The sequence below is a fragment of the Rosa chinensis genome, chromosome 6 (assembly GCF_002994745.2).
Source record: "Rosa chinensis cultivar Old Blush chromosome 6, RchiOBHm-V2, whole genome shotgun sequence".
In the NCBI taxonomy this organism is placed as follows: domain Eukaryota; kingdom Viridiplantae; phylum Streptophyta; class Magnoliopsida; order Rosales; family Rosaceae; genus Rosa; species Rosa chinensis.
Window position 1 is genome coordinate 9,295,341 of NC_037093.1, and position 26,353 is coordinate 9,321,693.

Below are 26,353 nucleotides of genomic sequence, written 5' to 3' on the forward strand. Positions count from 1 at the left end.
GTTTCTATTTTCTTATTTAATGTTTTTTGGGTTTAATGAAGTTGTAATTTTTATGTTATATATGACTGTATGTATTTCTTTTCTAAATTTTTTCTTTTTATTATTCTCTTATGCCAATGTAGAATTGCTTATGATGCCACATGGAGCTGCAATGGGGAGTAGTCGGAGTGGTATATATGTTACCTCCAAAGTCGAAGACTTCATCTTTCCAAGCTCGAGATCATGCCTTCATATGTTGATGTTCGTTCATTCAACTTTGTGATGTTTAATTTTTTAGTGAACTTAAACATTTTTAGTTTGTGAGGTTGGAGTGTTGATGACTTGATGGACTTTATAAACTTTGCACTCTATATTTTTTTATCATTTCATATGTTGATGGATTGATGGACTTTACAAATTTTGGAGTAAATTCTTTATTTCGAACAAGGACTAAAATATCGAATATCGTGGAAATATCGATAGTCCAAAAAATGGAAATATCGAGGAAATTTCGATCTAAGTAAATTTTCAAAAAAAAATTATGGAAATTTAGAAAGTAATATGGAAATCATTAATGAATTTTCATGAAATATTTACATGATCAGTTACCTATAATATTTCAAAAAAAGCGTTTGATGAAATTAATTGTATAATGATTGTAGTAATTTGGAGTATAATAAGATACACTGACATGACAAAGATATGAGATTCTACATGAAAGTTCTCAAAAATGATTTAAATAGGAGATTAAGAGAGTTAATTATTAATTATAATAATATTTTACAATTAAATATATATGTTAAAAAAAATCGGTCTTCAAATAAACAGAAAAAGAAGTAGAAAATGGTCCATTGAAATATATAGAAAAGTTTTTTTTTTAATAGAGCCACATGTTTACTAATTAGCAAATTTGATAATTAGAAGATTTATAAGCATGGAGGGAAAAGACACAAAGAGCAATACATGACCCTATAAATTTTTAAAGTTTTCCTCTTTAGATGTTATATCAGTTTAGTCGGATTGGATAAGAACAATGGCTAGTTTTCATGAGCCACATATCGCGAGAGGTGGCAATAATCTCGGAATTTTACAAAAATTTTGAATATTTCCGGAAAATTTTGAATATTTTCGGAAATTTCTCCCAATATTCTCTTGGTAAGTCAAAGATATATCGAGACCCTAAAAAAAGGGAAATATAGCGGAAATTTTTAGGATATTATCGATTTTTCAGTCCTTGATTTTGAAGCTTTGAAGTTTGAATTATGAACTATGGATATGGACTATATATGGAGTATAGATTATTGTCTATTGAAATATAAAGTATGCATTAGTGAACTTATAAACTCATTGTTATGGATTATTATTATAGGTTTGAAGAAACAAAAAACTCCCTAAGTTAAAATATCGAAGAGGTAGAAGTAGAAAGAAATTTGTTTTACTTAAAAAAAAAAAAAAAAAAAAAAAAAAAGAGGAACTAGATTGAAGCAAACGGTTTGGTTTTTGATTTCAAATTCTCAAAAATGCAAAACTGAACTGAAGTCCTAGTTCAGTTCGGTTTGGTTCGTTTCTCCGTTTCGGCCTAAAACCGAACCGTTCAGAACTAAACCCACTCTTATTGTCTAAGTTTGTTAATAGGTGGACATGGATGGGACCAACATGATTGAATTTAATCCACAACAAAAACATAACTAGTCTATAAAAAAAACATAGACCACAACTCCTCATCACCTAATCGGCTAATCACCTCTTCTTGAGGCTGCCCACTCCGAGATCCCGATCTTTGAGAGTTTGAGGACATCATCCAAACTTAATGAATTCTCGACGGCTAGAATAGCCCAAAGATGACCCACAGCTTTCAACAACAAACCCAAAACTGGAGCAAAATCCGCCGGATTAGGATCCTTTGGATGGGCAAACTGACATCGATCCCTGGCAGCCACAATAGAAGCAGCAACCATCATCTACCTGGCGTTCATGCACTTGCAGATGTAAGCGGCAAGCGGGCTGTGATCGAAATCGAAAATTTGAAACTACATAATTGAAGAAAAAAACAATAGTCAAATTACGTGCAATTATGGCAAAATGTCATTTAAAGATAAGAATGAAGATTAATTACCTTGGTTGAGTAATGATGCTGCCAGAAAAAGACCACCTTTTTCAAAGCTATCATTGTCAAAGCACCCAATGATGGATCACCAGCAGCAATAAGATCCTTAAACCGTTCCCCAGCTGAAAGCGCATCAGCTAATGGAAGCTGACCAAAACAACCATTAATTAATGAAATGAAAAGAAAAGGAAAAAAAAAAGCCTAGTTTTATACAAATTATAACTCACCAAAGTAGTGCGTTCTACTGATAACGCTTCCTGCAGAGTACGTTCACACCTAAAGCATAAAAATCGACCAAAGGGGAACTTCTTCAAATGCACTTTAGTTGGTTTTGGTTCCTTCACCCGCTGCTCTTGCACAGGGACAGGAGGTATGAGAGCCTACAAAACAAAAATAGCAGCCCAATGTTACACCAATATATCAATTCATATCATATAGCGGTAGACAAAACTAAAGTAACCCATACGAACAGTAAAAGATTAAATGAGATACCTTCAATTGTCGAAGCTTCGCGTCACAACGTGCAGTTCTTGGTGGGTTCCTCCTCAATGGCTCAACTGGACGAGCAGCAACTGCTATTTCAGATTCAGACTGAGCCTGAATAAAAGACAAAAAAGAAAAAATCACAATCATTAACAGACCAACCCCCACAACTGACCAAATCTCATAATAAATCACCATAAACCATCACAATCAGAAGGAAACCCCTACATACGCTCACATCAAACCAAATGCTACACCCAAGAAAAAATCACAATAATCAACAGACCAGACCAACCCTAGCATCAGACCAAATGCTAAAAAAATAAAAAATACAATTATCAACAAACCAACCCCAGCATCAGAAACCCCTACGTTCTACTGATAACGCTTCCTGCAGGGTACGTTCACAATGCTGGACTTGGGTGGGCTGGACCTTCAGTTTTAGGTTTTGGGCCGCCTTGGTTAAGGGAGTGGATGGTGATCCTTCCGCTCCTATTATTGCTTAATTTTGTTTGGGTCGCAAAAACCAGTGCCGTAGTTGTTTACTTTTATGTCTTGCTTCGAGGTTTCTTGGTTTTTGTTAGAATAAAGGTGCATGAATTCACCAAAAGGTGGGTGTACTAGGGATTTTGTGGGAGTTTATTCTTCTAGAATAGGGGTTCATGAGATTCTAAGGGACGATTCTTTCTGACGACCCCATAGGGGTGTTTCGTTATTGTACTGTTTGCTGAATTATAATGAAATGACTGACCTATTTCTGTAAAAAAAAAAAAAAAAAAAAATTTCACAATAAATCATCACAAAACGATCACAGTTATTAAGAAGCCCCTAAACTATAGTCTAGTTATATAGAGAAAGGTACCTTAACCTCATTGGCTTTCCTTCCTGGGGGATTTCCAGACCCACTCTGGTCCAAAACCTTAACATCCTTGGCCTTCCTTCCTGAGGGAATTCCAGATCCACTCTGGTCCTGAGTAAAAAGGAAAAAAGGAAAGAACAATTGAGTAGAGATTTGAGGAACATTAGGAAGAAACAAAAAACTCAAAATCAAATCAGTGTAGAAAGAGTGAAGAAACTTCTTGCCCTAATTGTCCAAACCCCAATTTTAAATGGGAGATTTATACTTTCTATATCAAATTTGTTGACAATTTTTGGGAGAATTACTGTCTAAATCACATATTCACATGACATAAATTTAACACCATAAAATTGTAATTAATATCCAGTATATATAGCCTCATTTTCTGCTACCGATTCTTTTTTCTATTCATATATAATATATTTGTGTGTTGAGTTACATACGCATATAGGTCCCTTGATGGGAATATAACAGCTACATGTACCCTTCAATATTTGCCCTTAGAAATAAGAAGCCAGTGTGGAAAAACACAGAAAGCTGACGTACGTGGCATGAACAAGCCTCAAATATCAAGGAACTATCCCCGTGATTCCCGATCGAAGCCATATATACATCTACAATTATACAAATTAAGAAACACATATGAGATATTATCTTTTTAAATTTTGAGTTATTTGTTACAAGGGAGATCGAGTCTGCATCAGCAACAGCTGAAACACACATGCTTCAACCACAACCAGCCTACAGACTCTTACCCTTTAAATGATTGATTCTTCCCAAATTTCTGCTGTGAAACTGTGAATTGTAATGGTCTCCCCAACTTCTAGGACACATTCAATTAAAGTTACAAAACCATACCCACCACCAAACCCCAACAAAAACCTCTTGATTTAGTATTTGCTTTCACTAATAAAAAAATAGTTGAAGTTGAATTTCTGTTGAGAAAAGGAAACAAAATAGTCATGTTTATTTATGAGCTGAAAATGTCAAGGAAGCTGAGGTTCAGTTATCTAATTTATGTTTTATGAATTCTTGATATCTAAGGTGCAATTATTAAAACCAAACCTCACAAATCAATACAGATGGGTCCTGCTATACTTTTTTATGTATGTGGAGTGCAGCTTTCTTCTAAAGCTTAAACTCTTTGTCTGACATTTCCATTTGCCTTATTGTGCAGGCGAAATAAAGGAGGTACTTCTAAGTTAGAGTGAAAGTTCAGTTGATTAACCTTTGAGTTAAGAAGAAAGAGGCCTAGGTTCTGGACTGTATTGTGGTCACTGAGTTTGTAGAACCCCTTACTCCTTGCTGCAGGTAAATTTAGCTCAATTTAGTTACTTTTGTTCAGTTTTCTGATCATTTTAGTTCTGCACAAATCAAACTTTGGGAGAAGAAATAACGTGTGTGATTGAATTATGAAGAAAATAATTGTCAGGAAATAAGTGCAGCGTTTGTTGTTAAGGTGATGTAGTTTCTTAAATTATACTCATTTGTTTGCAATATTTTATTTAAGTGGCAGCACAACAATTTTTATAGGAAAGCTAACAAAATTACCTTTTGATATTGTTTTGTAGTTTTTGTTTGTTATTTTGGAGCTCTGCTTTCGAATTCATGATTTTCAAATGAAATTTGTGTCGCTAAAAGTTTCTGTTCAACTAATTTTAAACAATCTATATCTATGTAGTTATCTGTAGGTAGTTACCTATTTAACATTTTAACCATTGATGACAACTGTTTGATGTTTTATTGAATGCATTGAATTGTCATGCAATTGGAACAATTAGTTAACATCACTTTATCTCCATCCAAGATTGCGAAACCTTAAACACTCCATACTATACTCTGAGCTTTGAATATAAGCTATTGTTTTTTCAATTGAAGTTCTGCCAACATTGTACATGTAAGTATACATGAATTAATGAAAATTTAATTAGAGTCTAATCATAAGCTAAGAAATCATATATGAAAGGACAAGAAAAAATTGGTTTATTTCAGTTCATAATTATTGTTCTCTATTGTTTGTACTCAAGTTTAGTTCAATTCGCACACTGTTTATGTCAACAATTGTTTGGTAACTGGTTTCTTTCTCCGACGATATATATATATGCTCATCTCTTTCTAGAATGTTTCTTTCCTACAAAAGCTTATTTACAACGTTTTTTTACTACTGTTGAAGTAGCCAAATTCTTTGATTCAAACTTTGCTTCAATTTTGAAGGAAGTTTCTGCTATCGCTTTTGTTAATTAAATTGTCTATACTCATGCAGAGATTCAGAAATTTGAGGGCAATGGGAAACAATTTATATCAGCAAGTGATAATTCAACAAAAGTCTTTTGATTCTATATTATCGTATCAATTACCTAACCTCAATGCAATTTTTTTGCAGACTGACTTCAACTGAATCATATCATTCACGAGACATCAGGCAAGCTATGTTGCTGCATTTCCTTACCACCCACATTTCTTGGTAAGTATTAACACTTGCTCTATATCATTTTTGGTAAGAAGAAGGAAAAAGTAGATGCCTGTAGTACATGGATTCCATTTATGGTAATGTACTGCTTCATCTCATACCCTCTCTTTATATTTCTGTAGTCAATTTCTCTAGCTCTTGCTATAATTCCATATTAGATTGAGAAAAAAATTGTCAAATATGCATTGTGGAATTTAATGATCAACCATTTTACCTTGCAGGGACTGAGATTGGTAGAACTTCAGAATGGTAATGATGCATTGAACCTCAAGAGAGATCAAGATTTTGATCAATTTTTGGAGGAAGCTTTAGCTTTATTTCAGAAGAAGTGGCTGCTAAAATTTTGATCCAAAACTGTTTCATCCAGTTATCAAAAATTCTGCTCTTGAGTGAGTTTTTTCTTTCTAAATTTTGTGTATTAGTATATTAACATGTGAATGAAAATAATTTGGCTTTAGGTTCCAATTTGAATGAGATCAAACTAATGTTGTCCCCTGATGCTAAGGTCTTCTTTAGCTCAATCAAGGCCTCTAATTCATTGAAAACACTCAATCTCGTGGCAAAGCGCAGACAAAATTTCTAGTTTCACCTACTGATAGGGTAAACTGTCTCAAGAAGTATTGTTGATTTTTAAGTTGCAAAAAAGACATGAATTGAAGAATTGTTTACCATCAAAGGTTTTGTTTCTTGAAAATTCAGGTAACATGAATGGGCTAGTAATTTGTGAATAGTTGTGTGCCATCAGATGGTTTCGGTTACACCTACTGATAGGGAAAACTAGGGTTGTCACTCGGTCGGTTCGAATCGGTTATAGGTATTACCAACTTCAAAACCAAAGCTTTCGGTTTCAAAACTGAGCTACCAATTACCAACCAAAATTTTTGGTTGTTAATTATATCTACCAAATTCGGTATTTCGGTTTTCGGTATTACCAACTTTAGAACAACTAATTCTTTATAATATAAATTAGAATGAACAAAACTAGGTTTTTGAATTTTATAGTCATAAACTTTGTATTCATCTACTAATTATAGATTTCTTTTGTATATATGACATCAAGTTTTAGCAATTTTCAATAACACTAGGTTATTTAACCATCGTTGACTAGGTTACTTAAAATACATATACTATTAATGTAGTATATGTAGTAATGTTCATACTATTATAAAAAAAATTTATGTTTATTTCTTAATATACATGTATGTGTATTGAAAACTGTAGTATATAAATCTAATATTTAGATAATCGGTAGATTCGGTATTTACCAAAATCAAACCAACTTTTTCGGTAATTTTCGATTTCGGTTTTATCGGTCTCGGTTACCAAAAAGTCGGTTTACCAAACCTAAAACATCGGTTGGTATTCGGTCGGTTTGGTAATTACTAAACCAAGTGGCAGCCCTAGGGAAAACTGTCTCAAGAAGTATTGTTGATTTTTAAGTTGCAAGAAAGACATGAATTGAAGGATTGTTTACCGTCAAAGGTTTTGTTTCTGGAAAATTCAGGTAACATGATGGGACTAGTAATTTGTGAATACTTGTGTGCCATCGGATGGTTTCGTTAATTCAAATCTTCAGTCTTCAGGACCAAATAGAAACTTGTAGCGTATAACATTTCTACCATTGCACCTTCACAGCACTATCTATTTATTAATGATTTCTTGGTGACTATCAGCTGTAATAGCCATTAATATTCTCTTTCAAGGCTCTTTGTTTTGTTTGATCTAGACCTCTCTGTTTTCCTTTGGATATTGGTAGAACTCCTAGTGCATACACTAAATGTGTTGACAGATTAATGCTCTCATGTATGCAGATTGCTGCAATCTATTTGTCATTGTGCATGAAGGAGGGAATGGTGTTAGTGTCTATTGTCTAAGCTGCCTGCCAAACATAGTGAGATGCTGCTCAAGGTAATAGGTTATAGGGCCAAATTATATTGTTACTTACCATTGCATATGTTCACTCTTCCTGGAACGAGGTATCTGATTGTATCTGGGTTTTCATTTTTTGTTATAACTTTTACTAGTAGACAATGTTATTGTTATGTAATTTTCATGCAGTTTATAGTGGTTTGTTGTATTCATGAACTTGGTACTGTTAGTCCAAACATTACCAAAAATTTGGATATCTTTTCACATTACATTCAAGAATCCTACATACACCCTCCAAAATTGGGATATATGCAAAAGTGGCAGTGCGTAGTTTCTACAACAAAAGATGAAGCAGGACCTACTAAAGCAAAAGGCTGTGGAGTAGGAGTATGTTTCAATCCAAGAACTGTCCAGGTCCTTAATATGCTCCATAAGGTCGTCCGCTTAATTACAGATGTCTCAAAGCAAGCACTATGAATAACCAGCGTAGACTCGTCATCTATAACGGACAGCCGCTGTGGAGCGTTACAGTATATAGGATAAAATGGGGGACTTGGTGTCACTGATTCTTTTTGGCAAAGTAGACTATAGCAATTAAGCAACAGTTTGAAAGTTGTTATACTATTCCAAAGTCAATATGATTATGCATACAATGTCAATAACAAGGTACTTGTTTATAAAGAGCAAATGTCAATGCACCTAGTCAAAAACACCAAAAAGAAGAAATGCAGCAGCTAGTTAGCTCCTCTCCCTTGATGTCCCGGGGGATTAGAGTGTCGGCAAATGGTCATGCTCACACACGGTCGATCTTTAGCCACCAGAGAATGCGATCTTTGATGATGATAGTGTAAGCAGGGCATGGTGCCTACTGAACATATTGAAATGCCGGTTGAGGTTATAGTGGCAAAGTTCATTATTAAACCATTGCACATGTTCACTCTTCCTGGAACTCATTACCGGTTTTTTTTTAGTTATAATTTTTACTAAAATATTATTGCTGTGAACAGATCATTTTGAGTTCAAGCTTTGTAGTCTAAACTGAGCACTTGCATGATCTAAGCAGTAGACTGGGTACTTGGTATTATGTTCAACGACGCAGAGGGGCTGAGCATGTCCATCAGGCCTGGAGTACATAGTATCCACAACAAAATTAGCAAAGAACCAGTGCGCAATTTGTACAACAAAAAGACTAAACAAGACCCACAAAAAGCAAAGGTCGTGGAGCATCGATCTGTGGACTATCCTTGTCCATTAGCTCGTGCACTTGCTCAATTACATAGAGATGTCTCATCCATCAAAGATGCTTGCACAAGCATTTTTCATAAAGCTGGAGTGGGAAGTATGATATACACCACCGGCTGGTTTACAATGCTCCCATGAATGATCGTGTGAAGCAAGAGCTGTAACAGCATGAAGAACACGAACAGACTCATTTGTGTCATCATTACATTGAATAGTCTGTCTGTCACAGCAGCCGGCAGTGGAGGAAATAGGTATTCTACAACATTGTCAGCCACCGAATGTTTGGCCCTGCAGTAAAACCAAGTAATATGTAACTTGATCACCTGGTTCTTTAGTTGTACATTCTATTTAACTAACATGTGTAAGGATTAAACAGCTAGCATACATGTAATGTAGAATATATAGCAATTAAGCAACGCATGACAATGTCTAGATAGATGTGCGTACAAAAGATGGATGAACAAGGCAGCAAAAAATTAAATAATAAAGTACTAGCTAGCTAGTTTCCGGCATATATCAATTGGGAAATACTAATGTCAATAGCTAGTTTGCAGCAAACAATATCAATTGGGAATTTGGGATTAGGGTCTGATGGCTGGGCAGAGGCAGTAGCATTAGGGTGTCTACAAATGGGGCAGACGTGATTGATTTGGAGCCACTGGACAATGCAATGTTGATGATAAGAGTGCAAGCAGGGCAACCGATTCAGATGATGATGTGCAGCAAATGCCTCCATACAAATAGCACAGGTCTGTCCGCCAAAACTCTCTAGTGATCTCACTTTCTCCAAACCCTGGATAAATGATTCGGTTGCGGGAATTAGCTTGGCCCTGTAGTCTGTGTCGTCGAAGAAATGCTCGGCCGTGTATCTAGTTATGAATTTCGCAATGTGCACATCAAGTATCAAGTCGGGGACAGCATCTTTAAGCTCCTCCAATATTTTTTCAATAATAGACTCGTGCTCTTCTTCCGGAGCTCCAATCCTTGAAAGATACCTAACCATCTTCCTCTTAAACTCTCTCTTCTCCCTTGGAGACCTAGCTATGATCCCTCTGTACCTAGCCAACCTGTCCATCCTTTTATTTGAATCACAACTCCTCTCTCTCGAGATCCGCAACTTAAGTACATGATGAGCTAATAAAACGCCTGGTTCCAACTCAAATTCTTCGAATCTATTACAGTATTTAATTACCTTGACGAAGCAGAATCTGATCGCCAGTATGTCCACGCCGGCGCCGCTTCTGTAGCAGCTGTTCGTTACTTCCTGATAGGCTAAGGTATCAAATATGCCTGTCTCCACAAATTCAAGGTTCTCATCGGTGATGCTGCTCATGCTTCCTCTCCTCGACTGCTTCGATTCTCTCTGTTCGTTAGCGGCGGAGGACGAGGTGGTGTTTTGTTTATATAGGAGGAACTAGTTGCTAAACCCGCGCGTTGCTGCAGGGTTATTGTTTACCTCAATTGTTTTGCCTGTGTTCTGTAATATGTAAAAAACAAGTACATCGGGAAAGTAGGAAAAATAATTGACACTAACTTGGTCTCGAAAATAGGATTTTGTAGTGTTATATTGATCTCAGTGTTAGTAGTAGCATAGCTGAACTGACTAACTTTTAGTCTACCAACATTTGGAGTCCCAGCATCCCTAAAGACCAAGAAGAAGCTTGTCTGTCATTTTGAAGAATAAAAATTATCCAAATAATCTTGGAAGAATGAAAAACAAAACACCCTTCTCTCTAGTTCTTCTGGCCAACATACGTCTTATAATGAACCAAGGAAGCACTGTTTATCAGGAGACTGTTATGTACATCAGAAAGCACCCGTGATGAAGTTTAGAGGCTCTGCGAACAAAGGAAACCACCTTTCATGTAAAGGAAATTTTAAAGAACTTCCAAGCATGGGTCATACTTTGGGAAGGCGCTCATCAGCATGTTTGTCTCTTTAAGCAGAAAAAAACCCTAGCTTATTGAGATTATCCCAAGACTTCAGATGCAGTTCAGAATCTTCAAATGCCTTCCAAGTTCCAACTTCCACCTAATGCCAAACATAGAAGTAGCTTAATATCTATCACTAAAGCAATACATACTGCATCAAACAGTATTGCGGAAATACATTGAACAATGTGACATCAGAGAGTCAATATTAGAAGTTGAAATTATGCAAAATGTCTTGGATAATCGAAAATAGAAGTTCTCATGCTCTACCAATATTGAGTTCAATTAATAATACAGATCACCCACTAATACAGAATTTAATTCCAAGTATCACTGCAACCAAATTCCTTATCTTGGGCACTCCTGACTTTTGATAAACCCATCTAGCAATTGTATAATAATAACAATATTTGACATTTGAGCACCTTTTCTATTGCAACTTCGATTCCCTTGGAAGTTATTACTCTTAGAAAAATTGATCTCTCACTATACTTCAGCTCTAATTGGTCTAATGGTTATAACTAAATATCAAAAGAAACTAAAACCGGGGCAGAAGACTCCTGGACCCCAACAATGATCAACAATTCTTGAACTATGATATACATTTATCCTGTATAGCTCTAGTTCTATGTTCTACTGACCACGGTAGAAATTTGCAGGTCATCGAGATGCATACTACCAATCTTGCAATATTTAGATCATTTTGTGACCAAAAGACTGAAATTGTTATTTTGGGTAGTACCAAGCTTACAGTATTGAGATTCTTTTTAGTGACCAAAAAAATATAATTGAAATGCTTTTATTTTCTGATGAACAACTAAATCCTAATGTGAGTCATCAAAAGGTGCATTCACACCCTATATGAAAAGTAAAACAAATTAACCTCTGCCTTGCAATAAGTTTCTTCAATTGATACTCGCCAAGTATACAATCCAATTCTCCCAATTCATAAATGCACTGAACAATAGAAAACAATGGAAACAAAAAGCATGTACCATATACAACCATGGCATTTCGTCATCAGTCTTCCTATCTGCTTCAAAGAACTCCTCAAGCGGGTGAGCCATCATCCAAGCCATAGAAGCAGCACCAGAAGCTTCTTGATTTGGCTGCAGCAAACGGTGGTCGCCTAAATATACAAACCATGAATGGTTCTCCAAGGATTAGTTTCCTTATAAGGTATATTTGTTCAAAACCTGAAAAACCATATGAAAAGGTATAATCACAATAAAGAAATCAAACAATGAACAAAAACATACTAACAATTACAATCAATAAAACAAAGATATTGTGCATTACAAACACCAATGCAATATAATGAAGAACAGATCCTTCGTAAACAGTCTTCCGATTCCCTAACTTAATAACTAATTGAGAACCTTAAGAGAAAAAAAAAAACTAATTGAGAAATATTTAATCCACATATAGGTACAAAAAGAAATAGACAAAACATTTCTGTGAAAGTTGTAGCTCAAATACAGTTAACTTACATTATTCTCCACTCGTATTCACTTGGAGCAAGACCGTGAAAGGCTTTCTCCCAATGCTGGAAACAACAGTATTAAGACAGTTTGCAATCTGCAGAACATTTGAAATAACTTAAAATCCAACCAAACTGCTATTAGTTTACCTTAGTATTGGGGGTATCATCGTTGCGGGAGCTGGAAGCTATGCAAACAAAAAGAGCAACTCCTAATTACTTAACGGTACTAACCACCCCTGCCACCTCATTCAAGAAGCCGGATTCCTCAAAGCCTCTTGCAGCAGAATATATGGATCCCATGAGCTAAACATGCACAGATACAAACTAAGAGCAACAAAGAGATCCCCCTACTTTACCTTTGCCAACTTTACAAATCTTAAGCAACATGCTTGCGCAATCCATCCGTAAATGGTGCTTTTAGACCAGTTATCAGAACATATAAGAATAATCTTAGAATTAGATTACTAAATGGGGCTTTTTCAGAACTGGCATGCAGGAGTCAAACTATAAATGTATAACTAAGTGGATGGCTGGACTTTTCTTAGCCTGCAAGCTTGGATTAAAATGTTTGAAGTTAATTTCATTTTATGTAATTTTTTTTTTTCAAGGGCTTTAGAGTGCCTATTTCAGATTTCATTTTTGTTGTGTGTGGGGGGGGGGGTGTTCGGGAATGCATGCAATACATGAACGAATACAAATAAAGAAACCCAGTTCCAATTCTGTAAATCTCCATGCATAAACTATCAATATCAAAACCCAATAACCAAATTTGCAAACCACCAAAGAACAAAACCCCAGATGCCTAATATCACCTTAAACTCAATCTGTGGACATTGCTTTCTCCTCCTCCATCAATCCAGCATATATTCATTCGATAATAGAGTTTGAAAAGATGACTAAGAGACTATCACTGATGACTACATTAGATAATAACAAAACTTCATTGTTAATTTCGTATATTGGCAATCAGATCACTCTGGCTCTTCCGATTCGTCAAACTCTAGATGAATAAAACAGGCACACGGACAATTATCACTTTGTTCTATCCACAAAATTAAACTAAGCTTTCAAATTATGGGAAACAAATGGAATTGAATTACCAACCTTATCAATCAGTGAAAAATTTCAAGCTCCTTTATTCTTGTTCTTCTTTGTTCTACTCGCCTCAGTTGCGATTTTAAAAATGAATAGACAGCTGAGAAATGGCTCTGAGGAAGATGCGCGAGAAACGGAATTGGCTCGGCAGATGAACAGGTGGCAAGGGCAACAGACTGAAATACCTGATAGGAGAACGGGCAAAAGAGCTCTGAAAATGCAATTCGTAATCTCTTCTTCTTCTTCTACCCAGCTCCCTCTGTCTCTGTCTCTGTTGATCAAAAAACCAAAACAGATCGGAACAAAGAGGTGCAAATAGCTGGTTCGGACTCTCTCCTCCAGAGCCTGTTTATGGCAATAGAGTAAATCCCAAAAAAAAGAGAAGGGCAAAAAAGCCAGGACACTATTGAATGAACAGTACAAAATATCATTCTACTTTAGGATAGTTACTAGAAAATTCTCCCGTGCGATGCTGCGGGTTTAATATATATATTTTTTTTCTTTCTCAAATCATGATCTACATGATATAATACAACTATAATTTTACATATTACAACAACTGTTATTTTAATCAAGCTCGTAAAGAGAGAATGGTATTTTAACCAAGCTTGTATCAACTTTCTACAATGGGGTTTTAGCACTGATCTAATTCACTGGCAGACTCAAGTGCATCTTCAACTGAAGCGGACTTATCTGCAGATCCATGGACTGACATACAGAATCCCAGTTACCTTGATCATGCAGAAGATGCAAGAAATGTGTAAAAAAATAAAATAAAATAAAATAAAAAGGAAGGAAATATACAAACAATCTAGAAGTAGTTCATTACAGTTTGTTTATCTTCTTAGGTACCAACAAACCAAATCCCAAAGCCTAAACAAAAAAAAAAAAAAAAAAACTTCACATAACCATATCCTCACTAAAACTACACATTATATTGCAACAAACAGGTTTGGATCTCTTTACTATCGAATAAAAGATCCGTGGATTCATTGATTGTGACATGGTCACTCGGGTTTGGAGATTAGACAAAGTAACTTTCTTTCTACTTTTCTGAAAAACTGTAAGAAGATTGAAGTCTAAAATTAGAAGCACACTATTCCGAAGTGGAGTACTGTTCATAAGCTATTCTTACTGGTTTGGAGATTAGAAACACTGTTCCTAAGAGAGTTACTGTTCATAAACTACAGTAACCCCTGTTTTTCTTCTTACTACCATAAATGATAGTAATACAATGAAAATGAACATGTTCTCCTCAAAACAGACATAGCAAAAGCTCATATTCTAAAATCTAATCTGTAAAACTAATCAACAACAAACTAATCAAATGCGTACAAATATCAAATTCACCAAAAATAAATAAATAAAAACTTGCTGAAAGAAGTAAAGCTAACCTTCCAAGCTGCCCATCTTCCCGATCTCAGGAGAAATCTCTCCACCTAGATTATGAACATCCAAACAAAAGTCAGTGTCGCTGCCCAAATTGGCAAAAGGAATTGTGAGATAGATATGTTCTCTTAAAAGTGAATACAAAATATACTGATAGATTCTTTTCGAATAAACCGTATATGAGGTTGAGATGATTACCTTGCGCTACTTCCCTTGAACTGATGCTTATGATTTGTCCAAATTATAAGAATCATGAGGGGTTTCTTTTCTGCACAGAATAAAAGCCAGTATTACTCTTATCGGTACCAGCTAGAAGTATAGGTGCGGAAATATTATTGAACCACGTTGTCTTGTACAATGATCAGATATGCTCATCAAATAAAGTATGAGAGCTAGTGGAAATAGAAGGAAGCAGGTGTGAAAAGCCAAAATAAATTAATGAATGGAAGACAATGTGCATGGCAAAGAAGCACCCGAACTAATTGCTCAAACTATTGGAGCTGAGATTGATAAGAAATTGGAACTAATTGCCCAAACTATCAGAGCTGAGATAGAAAAGAAATTGGATTCAAATACTACCTTGCAAAAACCCCCAATACTCATTTGTGACATCAACTAAAATACAATGCATAAAACTTACTTGTTGACAACCCTGTAGTCCATCTCCTTTTCTGCCATACCAAAGATCTGCACACAATTATTTTAAAAGCATGAGTTCCGGGCCAACAACTGAATAGCAAGAGTACCAATCCATCTCTAAGAGGCAAAATAAACCATCTTGTCGCCTACTAAACTCTCAGGAAATACCTTTGTTTCATTAAGATCAAACACTCATCACTGATCAATTCGACCATATGCCAAAATTGATTGCACCAAATTGACAGAAAACGGAGGTTCCAAATACCCACTAAGAATTTCAATGACCAAATCCCAACACTTTCCCAAAATCCAATCTTTGACGCACCTGAACTCCTTTTCACATTCAAGCATGTACAAAGGAAAAGCAATGAAGAAAAGGGTATTTACCAGTTCCTTGTCCAAACCCACTGGAATCCGATGTTATAAAGCTTCAGGTGATAAAAATTCTATTATCAGGTAAGAGGTATTGCCACATTTAAGTCATGTTTATTCCTCCACTGTAACTTCCAGCTCTCATTTTGGCTGCCTCAATGAGTCTTCTGCGAATGACTCCTGAGCAACCTGCAGTGAAGAAAGAGCATTCAACTTACACAAAACAGAAGATTATTCTTGTCTAGGGAACAAAAATGAAAGACCAAAGCATGTAGAATCCCTTATTCAAATCAGTGTAGTCCATATGCATAGCATAAAGAAATTTAGTGCAGCTTCTGCAGTGGAGCTGAAATCAATCATAAATGAGGCAAACCATAAAAAGTCTCATTCTTTCAATTATGACTTAAAGCAGGCACATTTTGAGTTATCAGTGTGTATAATCGAATAGGTGTATGTAAAGAGTGACTACATACTTGTTTTTTCTTCTAACATCGTCATTGAACAAATGAGGTAGATATGCATGATATAGTTAGTGTTGATGCATTTAAGAGATATCATATATTTTCATCAACTGTCATACAAAGCTGGTTTAAAACCTTGTTGTCAAACTTTCAATGAAGTGACGAAATATTCTGCATCATATATACATATATATATATATAGATGACTACACAATAATTCACTCTTCACACTATCATTCTCAACTTACACTATCCTAAGTAAACAAAAAGTATTATTAAAAAAAAGTTCAATACAATTACATCAGTTCATAGAGATGAGATGAATGACTTAAGGTAGATACTTCTTTTCACAATGAGCACCAAGATTGATAAAAAGACAAAGCAATCTATACATTGACTAAAGATAACAGGAAAAGAAACTGTCCATACCCTCAGGCTTGATGTTCGAAAGCCCATATTCCAGGTTGTAAGATGTAAGTCTCCTCAAAGCATTTTCCTGCATAAAAAATATAATTACAGATAGGAGAAGAAGAAAAAGGTAAAAGAAACAAAACTGGAAGCTGTAACCCATCTTGTGGAGAATGATTGAAGCCCAATTTATCTGGAAACTCAGTGTGATAAGCTTGGTGACATAAAGATGTCAATTAATTAAACCGTAATAAGTATGCATGATATTTTAAGTATCTATGTGGTTCAAATTATTAATAAAAAAGGAAAAGAACATCAAAAGCCCAGAGCCACATACAAGGATTCATGAAATTGGCATGAAGTCTAAACTTCCTTGGGAGCCCTATTTTTCTTATTTAGGAAATGCATGATATTCATCCATTGGCATATTAATCTTATGCCTAACACAAAGTCTCGACTTAATTAAGATATTTCGAATATCAATAACCCCTCTTTACAATACAAAGCTTACAACTATCAACTGATGCAATTTAGAGTGAACCTTAACAATTTCCATCATTTACTGAAACCATAATCAATTCTTAGTATCCAAATCAATTTATAAACAACTCCACAATTGCATATCAATTTTATGTCAATGTTCTGCGACAACCAAACTAACATGCCACTGGGAATGATTCCCAATTATAATCATAAGACATAATTGAGTGATCACAGTCCAATACAAGTCTACTATAGTTGATATTGATTTCCAAAAATCAACAAACCATATATAGCAAAAAGCTGTAACTGCAGAAACCAATTCTACTACTTGCGTATCAAATCAAATGAAATTCCAGAACACTATCTTTTTCTTTTTTTCTTTGAGAATCCATGAAAACTAAAGCATATTCCATAGTGATGACAGGGAAAAATAAATAGAAAATGTGCAATTGGAAACCAAATTCAGTTAAATGTGTATGGGAAAGGAAAGAGCAGAGAGCAACGGTTACCAGGAACCAAAAAAATTAGTTGCTTGGTCAAGATACCTGCAAAAGAGAGAGAAAAAAACCTATCAAATTGGGGACCATAACTGAAAACAAAGTAAATAAAAAAATAAATATAAAAAAAAAACCACATATACCTGAGCATCATTCCCGCATCAGTCTTCGAAAAACAACAAAATCAGTGTCTTGGCGGAAGAGTTGTGGGAGATCATCCTGACTACAAAAGAGCCCTTTTCACCTCCTAGTCACATCACATACATCCCATCAATATGACAGAGTAAAACAATCATCAAAAACCAAATGGCACTAAGTAAAGCAAGCCCCTAGAATAAACTAAATTCTGCAATGTAAACACTTTAGTAGTAGAGAACATACGAGGTGGTAAGCAATTTGCCATCTTGTGAGAATCTGGTTCAAATTGAAGGCCTGCTCTAAACACGCCATTTTCCTTTCTTTTCAAGGAAGTGCAATCAATACACTTTAAATCAAACCACTTACTTAAGAGTGGCTTCATCATCTGTAGCATCACGGTTCTCAATCACCATAATTATGGTGTCCAAATCCACATAGGGGAAAATAAATAAGCTGCAATAGCAAAACACAGAAAATTTCCCATATTCAAATCAAAATTCCACACCGAACCATAGCAAAAACAAAATTCACATGGAAAAGAATGAATCTTCATACTTTCTCTTTGATTGCTCTGCATATGATCCTCGTCATTTCATGACCTGAGAAAAATTACACAATAAGCACAGCAACAATCAACTTTCGAAAATCTAATAAACTGAAAGAAAATCATACAAGTAATTCCATAACTCAACTGAACTTCATTTCAATCCTTCGCGTTGGTTTCTCAAAATCTCAATAGAGCATAATAAGGTGAACAAACGAAGTGGTGCTATTGATTACTGACCGTCCATTTCGACGATCGGATTCTGAACCGGGACTTTCTCGAAGCCACGGGAAGTAGCAGCGAAGCACCGGAGCGAAGTGCGATTTAGAGGTTGCGGCGAACAAGGGGCCTGTCATCCCCAATCTCACTGCAATCAAGCTTCAAATTGAAGGCCTGCGCTAAACCCCAGTTGATTTTGGCATCCATATCCTCATCCGGGTCATCCTCCTTCCGTCTAGCACGTTGAAGCTTCAACAGTTGATATCGTCGTCAACACTGTGGTCTCTGTTATTCCTCTCCACTCTTCGCTCTCACAGTCTGTCTCTACTGAAACACCAAAGCCGATCATCTCATCTCATCTCATCTCATGAGAAGGCCCCAGAAGAAACGACCTCAGGGGCAGAAACGACCTTTTACTGTTAAATGAACAGTAAATGAATTTTAGTATATAGTAAATTATAATTATAATTAGGGATTCTACCCGAGATTTTTTTTTTTTAGGTACGGATGGGAATCCCTAAACTTACCGAAATGTATTTCCACGCGGAAAAGGAAAATGTCTTTTTTTTCGACTAGGAAAAGGAAAGTGTCCTTGATAATTCTATTAATTTTTTTCTGTTCAAATTTTCCCTCAAACTTCCTTCTATACCCTCATTTCACATTAAAAAGAAAAGGGCAAAAAAAGAAATTCTTCTATCGCTTCTCTTCAATTAAATGAATTATGTTCTAGACCTGGTTGACCACATCATCTCCCATGAAATGAACACTTACTCTGTTGGCCCCAGTCTCCCTCCAAAAAGTTCATGATGCAGTGTTTCAATTAAGAGCTCTAAAGGCACCGGGACCTGACGGCTACTTGGGCATCTTTTATCAATGTTACTGGGAGATTGTCAACAAAGTCATCTTTGAGGCCACAACTGATTATGGCCTCCGGCTCCCTCTTCCACTTCATGAATCAAGCCAACCTTGTGCTCATCCCCAAAATCCAGGCCCGCACCCTCCCGTCCAACTTTAGACCGATTGGACTGTGTAACTTCTCTTAAAAAAAAATTAGCAAAAGTCCTCACCAACCGCCTGCAACCCTTGATGCCGGACATCATTTCGAAAGAGCAATCAGCCTTTGTATCTGAGAGACAGATACATAATAACATCATTGTTGCTCATGAATGTTTTCATCATCTCAAACTTCTCCGAACCGGTACGGAGCGTAAAGATTGACATGAACAAAGCCTATGACAGGATTGAATGGGACTTCCTCGAAGCGATCTTACAAAAACTAGGCTTCTCTGTTCAATGGGTTAGCTTTGCAATGAACTGCGTTCGATCGATGAATATCTCAGTCCTAGTCAATGGAAAAGCTTCTCCGTCCTTCACACCAACACGTGGAGTTCGCCAAGGTGACCCGTTGTCTCCATTCCTTTTTATATTTGTCAGTGATGTTTTGTCTACAATTGTTAAAAAGGCATGTGTCACGCGGCAACTCATCCCTATCACTCTCGCAAACAATGGCCTGGAGATTAGCCATCTTCTGTTCGCAAATGACACACTGTTTTTTATCAAAGCTTCGCACCACAACTGTGGCTACCTCTCTCACATTCTCAAGGCCTACTGTGATGCTTCTGGACAGCATATCAACCAAGATAAGTCTTCTCTGTTCTTTAGTCCAAACACCCTACAGACCTAGTCAATCAGCTCAACAACACTTTAGGTATGAAACCAGCGTCAAATCCTGGCAAATACCTTGGCCTCCTAACTGTTTGGGGCAGGTCCAAATGTTCTGCTTTGGCTTATATCAGTGACTCCATCTCAAAGAAACTTCAAGGTTGGAAACAAGGCACACTCACTCAGACAGGTAAAGAAATCCTCATCAAATCAGTGGCTTCGGCAATCTCGGCTTATTCGATAGCTTGTTTTCTCTTCCCAAAAATCCTTGTGCCATGATATCAACTCAGCTCTTGCTGAACTCTGGTGGGGTAAATCCGGGGAGAGAGATATCCATTGGAAAGATTAGCATTCTCTTACTGCTTCAAAATGCCAAGGTGGAATGGGTTTCCGAAGTTTCAACCATTTCAATCTCGCTTTGCTGGCCAAATTGTCATGGCGCATTGTCACTGGTCCGAAGTCTCTTTGGGTCCGAAGATACTTTCCTTCATCTACGTTTATGGAAGCCAAAAAGGGAGCCTCCACCAAGTTATGTTTTCTCAAATTGGTAATGGTTCGAAAACTTTTGTCTGGTCTCATAATTGGGTTCCCTACATCGCTCATCTGTCTTCCCATCCTCCACCACATTAACAATCTTTAACTGTTGACAGCCTCATTGACTGGCACCGTCATGAATGGAACCTCACTCCTATCCTCCCCTACATCATGAAGCCACCGCCATCAAATCAATCCCCCTCACATCCAATGTTCTCCATGACAAAAAAAATTTGGCCTTTTGAGAAAAATGGATCATTTGAGGTCCGTTCTGCCTATCATCTCCAAAGATCTTTGCAACCCATCACCTCGAACAACCCCCACACTTATCATCCGACGCCAGCCTTTGTGTGAAAATGGATCTAGCATTTACATTCCCTGCCCAAAATAACTTTCTCTGGAGAGCTTGTACTAACTCTATACCCCCACACTTATCATCCGACGCCAGCCTTTGTGTGAAAATGGATCTAGCATTTACATTCCCTGCCCAAAATAACTTTCTCTGGAGAGCTTGTACTAACTCTATAGCCACCAAAGCAAATTTGTTTCGTAGACACCTCTCTACTTCCCCCCTCTGCCCTTTCTGTCAGTCAACTATAGAAACCATTGAACATATTCTATTCACATGTCCCTGGACTGTGATGAAGTAATTTGTGGTTCACATCTAAAACCAATTGGTAATGGATTGAGTGGCCCAAACCCTTATAAACCTATAAGCAAAGTTATATTTTTTCAATGTGGGAGTTATATTTTATCAAATTCTCAACACACCGCTGCACGTGTGGTGATTTTTCAAGCTATATGTGTGGACAAGTTATATTGGGTGACTGTGAGCATGAGTGGTCATTGCTGAAACCAAACACGTGACTAACTTGCTCTGATACCATAATAAAGTAATTTGGGGTTCACATTCAAAACCAATTGGCAATACATAGAGTGGCCCAAAGCCTTATAAACCCATAAGCAAAGTTATATTTTTCTAGTATGAGAGTTATATTTTATCACATTCTCAACAGGCTGCAGCTGTGTGGTTCGGCCACCCACTTGGACTTAGGTTTGTTCCCTTTTCAATTACCACTCTTGATATATGGTTAGATAGGATTATTGAAGCATATAGAATCTCATCTCTCCCGGACAGCAAGTTCATCTTCACTTCCATCAGCTTCATCTTTTGGGAGATATGGAAGCATAGGTGCACATGTGTCTTCCAACACCAATCTCCATCTCCCTTAGAGGTCATAGATAAAGGCACTCGTTCTTATCATGAGTTCATTACTGCAACAAAGAAGACTCGGATTAGGCCCTCCATTCTGATTCTCAAACCAACAAGATGGACACCCCCCCCCCTTCACCCCTTTGTTTCAAGATCAACATTGATGCCTCGTGGCACCATCAGTCCCTCCCAATGTCGCATTGCAGCGCTAGTCGGCAACTTGGCTGGATAGCTCATGGACGTTTGTCCATCCACACTACTGCCCCTTCACCTTTGGTGTCTGAAGTGTCAACTCTCACCTTGGTCTGCACTCTCATCTCCAAGTTCCCACCTTCAGCTCTTACCACAATGGAATCAGATTCTCTCTCTTTAATCCAAGCGATCTTCTGTCACTGACTCCTAGTGGATTGGCAAGCCTAACCACCTATCTTGGGCCTTCGTTTGTTTGCGAAAGTTGCCTCGAATGTTAGCTGGGCCTGGACTAGTAGAGATGCCAACAAAGCTGCAGATAATGTTGCTTCGCTGGCTCATCGAAGGATGTGTCCGGCTACTTGGTTACAACAGCCACCTCCCTCCCTTTTTCATATTTTGTTGTTTGATGCCCCCCCCCCCCCCCCCCCCCCCGGGGGCTCTCTCTCCTTTGTTGTTCTAGATACCTTTCGCCAAAAAAAAAAAATTAAATAAGTTATCATGTGAGCAATCTTCTCTCTCTCTAACCATGCAATATGGCAAAATATGAATATATGACGACATGTTTCCTTTTATTTTTGTCTTGTTCATTTATATCATTTTTTTCCTTTTTTAGATTCATAACTTTTCAGTTATTTTTTGGCAAAATTTTCCTATCTATTATATATTCAATCTTTTTTTGATTGGGGGAGGTTAGCGTTAATAAGTTAGCGACACACACACCCATGCAAGGTATCCCAGCAGAGCCAGACTAATCCACTGCACCGTCTATGGGGAAAAATCCACCATAAACTAGCCACTAGGTGTAGGAGAGGGGGCTCGAACCCAGGTGTAGGGGTTCCACACCTGGTGGTTTATTATAGGATTAAATTCAGTTTACTCCCCTGAACTTTAGGCCTAAAATCAGATTGGTCCCTCTTTCTGAAAATCGATTACGATGGTCCCTATACTCTCAAATGATATTACCCGAGTCTAAAATTTGAATTTGGCTCAAAACATGACGTCAACTGCTGAGTTGGAGCCGACATGGGGGCCCACAATGAGGGCAAAATGGACATTTCAAATTTTTCTAATTTTCTCTCTCTTTTTTTTTAATTTTTTTTCTCTATATTCTCTCTCTCCTCGATCTGCTCTCTCTCTCTCCCAGATGCTCCGATCCGCCGTCCCCTCACCTGGCCCGGCTCCGACCCGACCCTCCCTTCCCTCCTCCTCAACTCCCACCTCGACTCCGTCCCCGCTGAGCCCTCCTTCCACCTTTCATAGCCAATAAGTACCTTCTACACCAAATATTCTCAACAACGCAGAACCAATTACTTCTGGGTTATTATTTAGTTCTTGAAAATGCTCAATACAACGAAACCATCATCAAAACTTCCAAACTAAACTCATAAAGAAAGAGTCTTTAACTGAAACACCATCAAAATAAACAACCCAGAAACGAAACCAAATAGCAAAATTGAAGAGCTTGCCATTGCTTTTGTTATCTGATTCTTGAGCTTTGCAGCAGACCCTGAACCTCCTCCTCCTCAAGTAATAATAACCAGAGAGCCTGATGATATTGTTATTTCTGGACTAAATTTCCGACAACACCCACCTGGATTTTGGTGTCCCCTTCGCCTTGACGATCAAATTCCACGGCGTCCGATCATCGTAAAAGACCCAAATCTCATCGACGGGGCTGGCCTGACCCTCGTCCAAAACAAACCCGACCTTCAGTTCCTTGAACTCATCAGAGAAGGCGAATTTGGAGGCGTCGTCGAGGCCGCCGATCTCCTCGTCGGGGACGTAGGACACTTGGACGGTGCGGATTGGGTTAAAGCTTGCGGCTTTGAGATTGTTGATGGCCTCGAGGTACTGGATGGCGATGCACTTGTCGTCCTGGGTGCCGCGGGCGAAGATGTGGCCTTCGGGGGTGCGGTGGGCCGAGAAGGGCTGGTGGGCCCACTTGGAGGTCTCGGCGGGGACGGAGTCGAGGTGGGAGTTAAGGAGGAGGGAAGGGAGGGTCGGGTCGGAGCCGGGCCAAGTGAGGGGACAGCAGATCGGAGCATCTGGGAGAGGGAGAGAGAGAGAGAGAGAGAGAGAGAGAGAGAGAGAGAGAGAGAGAGAGAGAGAGAGAGAGAGAGAGAGAGAGAGAGAGAGAGAGAGAGAGAGAGAGAGAGAGAGTATAGAGAAAAAATTTGTAAAAAGAGAGAAAAAATTAGAAAAATTTGAAATGTCCATTTTGCCCTCATTGTGGGCCCTCATGTAGGCTCCAACTCAGCAGCTGACGTCGTGTTTCGAGCCAAATTTAAATTTTGGACTCGGGTGATGTCATTTGAGAGTATAAGGACCATCGTAATCGATTTTCAGAAAGAGGGACCAATCTGATTTTAGGCCTAAAGTTCAGGGGAGTAAACTGAATTTAATCCTTTATTATATATTCAATCTTGATTATTACCAAAAATATATATATATATATATATATTCTCATTCTTATACCTTTTATTTTCGTTCATTTTTTTTTTCATATTTCATTTCAACATCTTCTTCTCCTTCATATTTTGCTTTTCTTTCTCTTTTTTATCAACTTTGCAAAAAAAATTATTTAAAAGAGTTAGATATTTTCTTTATTATATCAATTTGACCAAATTTTTTAATACATTCTTTTAAATCCTGCAATTAGTAAGGCATCATTTAAATTTTCTAAGCCTCTGATGTAGGACGAGATTTTAGCCAACTTCAACAAAGAATCTCGAAAAGAAAGAAGCGTCTGCACATTAAGAAGAATGATTTGAATATTGAAAATAGGTATTGAAATAGGCTTCTTAATGATGGAATTAATCATGAATTACTCTTTTGGATATACCGGGATTCTCGAGCGAAATCTTGGTTGAGATTCCAAATATATGTTTGCGTAATATTCTTTAATATCTAGGATTTTATTTCCGATTTTTATTTAATTAGGTTTCCTAGTTTTAGTCTATAATAAATTGTTCTTTTTGTTTTCTAGTTGTATTAGGTTTATTCTATGTGCCCTATATAAGGCACCTTTTCGATTGTAATTTTCATTCAAGTTATCAATAAAAAACCAAATATTAGAGAAGTTTCTCTATGTTTCTTACGGCTGTGCCCGTAATTGCTAGTGGATTCTACCTCATCCCATATGGATTTCGACGCTTGATGGAGCCTCTTACTATCGTGTTCACGCTTCCCGCATCATTTGGTATCATAGCGGGTATCGCCCGCTTCTTAGCAGACGACAATCCAAGGGAGAAGTTCACTACCACTAACCTCAACGACGCTGGTCGTAGAGTATCTATCAAAGAAAGTTTCGTTGAAGAGGAACATGCCAAGGGATTCACCTTAGGACAACCTCATCAATCCAAAAAAAAAAAGAGAGAGAGAGAGAAAAAAACATGGAATGTTGGATATTCACAACGCCGGATTACGACAACTTCCAAACTACATGTGTCATCAAAGACAAGGTATGCTTTGTAATAATTGACAGTGGTTTAAGAGAGAACTTTGTAGCAAACAAAGTTGTGGATTATTTTCAATTACCGACAGTGAAGCTAAGTGATCCATACTGGATTCCATTTGGAGAGGATGAATATGCACAAGTAACAGAGGTTTGTAAAGTTCCTGTCTCTATGGGAAAATTTTATAAAGAAGAGATTACTTGTCATGTGATCGACATGGACGACACTGATGTGCTTTTTGGAATACCATGGCATGAAAGAGTCAAAGGTGGTTATTGTAAAGACAGCACATATTTATTTCGGTGGGAGTCACACAAAATTAAAATCAAGTCTGAAAGGATGAACATCAAGAATGACCATCCTGAGGTGTGTGAAAAGGAACATGAAGAAGGCACTTTGAAGATTGAAGAGAAACTCATTAAGGACACGGAAGCTGATTCATTCATCACACCGATATCCATGTCATGCATGCCTAATTGTGTTCAAGATCAACCCAAGGAGAAGTCAATGCCCATTCCTTTTCAAGTGGAGGAGTTCAAGTTTCAAGATGTTTATTCTAAACTTGTCTACGGTATTGGATTCATGGTGATACCTTTTAATTTCGAAAATATTGAAGTTGATGGCTTATC

General features: G+C 37.3%; 1 protein-coding gene and 2 long non-coding RNA genes across 4 annotated transcripts; 1 reads left to right on the plus strand and 2 right to left on the minus strand.

Annotated features, from left to right (window-relative positions):
• Positions 1-1,662: 1,662 nt before the first annotated feature.
• Positions 1,663-4,151, minus strand: LOC121049936. The gene is made up of 6 exons (XM_040508416.1): positions 4,110-4,151; positions 3,432-3,539; positions 2,579-2,683; positions 2,314-2,466; positions 2,096-2,233; positions 1,663-2,009 (listed from the first exon to the last, which is right to left on the minus strand). Exons 1-6 carry the CDS (start codon positions 4,149-4,151, stop codon positions 1,941-1,943), a joined length of 615 nt encoding a protein of 204 aa, XP_040364350.1. The 3' UTR covers positions 1,663-1,940.
• A 55-nt stretch (positions 4,152-4,206) lies between these two features.
• LOC112170190 lies at positions 4,207-8,565 on the plus strand. 2 transcript variants are annotated; one of them, XR_002925027.2, is made up of 5 exons: positions 4,207-4,472; positions 4,606-4,739; positions 5,812-5,892; positions 6,120-6,287; positions 7,710-8,565. It is a non-coding gene; the product is annotated as an uncharacterized LOC112170190 (long non-coding RNA). The 2 variants fall into 2 exon arrangements; XR_005801511.1 differs by lacking the exon at positions 4,207-4,472 and having other exon boundaries at positions 4,502-4,739.
• Positions 8,566-11,802: 3,237 nt separating this feature from the next.
• Positions 11,803-19,019, minus strand: LOC112172804. The gene is made up of 13 exons (XR_005801510.1): positions 18,690-19,019; positions 18,461-18,504; positions 18,149-18,358; positions 17,911-18,014; positions 17,780-17,815; positions 16,809-16,875; positions 15,934-16,107; positions 15,548-15,594; positions 15,106-15,175; positions 14,913-14,957; positions 12,571-13,863; positions 12,431-12,486; positions 11,803-12,136 (listed from the first exon to the last, which is right to left on the minus strand). It is a non-coding gene; the product is annotated as an uncharacterized LOC112172804 (long non-coding RNA).
• Between the last annotated feature and the right edge of the window lie 7,334 nt (positions 19,020-26,353).

Excerpts from the sequence above, each read along its gene's own strand:
- LOC121049936 (XM_040508416.1), bottom strand. The coding sequence starts at position 4,151 with ATGTGTGTTTCAGCTGTTGCTGATGCAGACTCGATCTCCCTT. Across the intron at positions 2,234-2,313 it reads CAGTAGAACGCACTACTTTG|CTTCCATTAGCTGATGCGCT; the intron begins GTGAGTTATAAT and ends TGTTTTGGTCAG. Across the intron at positions 2,010-2,095 it reads AGCATCATTACTCAACCAAG|TTTCAAATTTTCGATTTCGA; the intron begins GTAATTAATCTT and ends TCAATTATGTAG.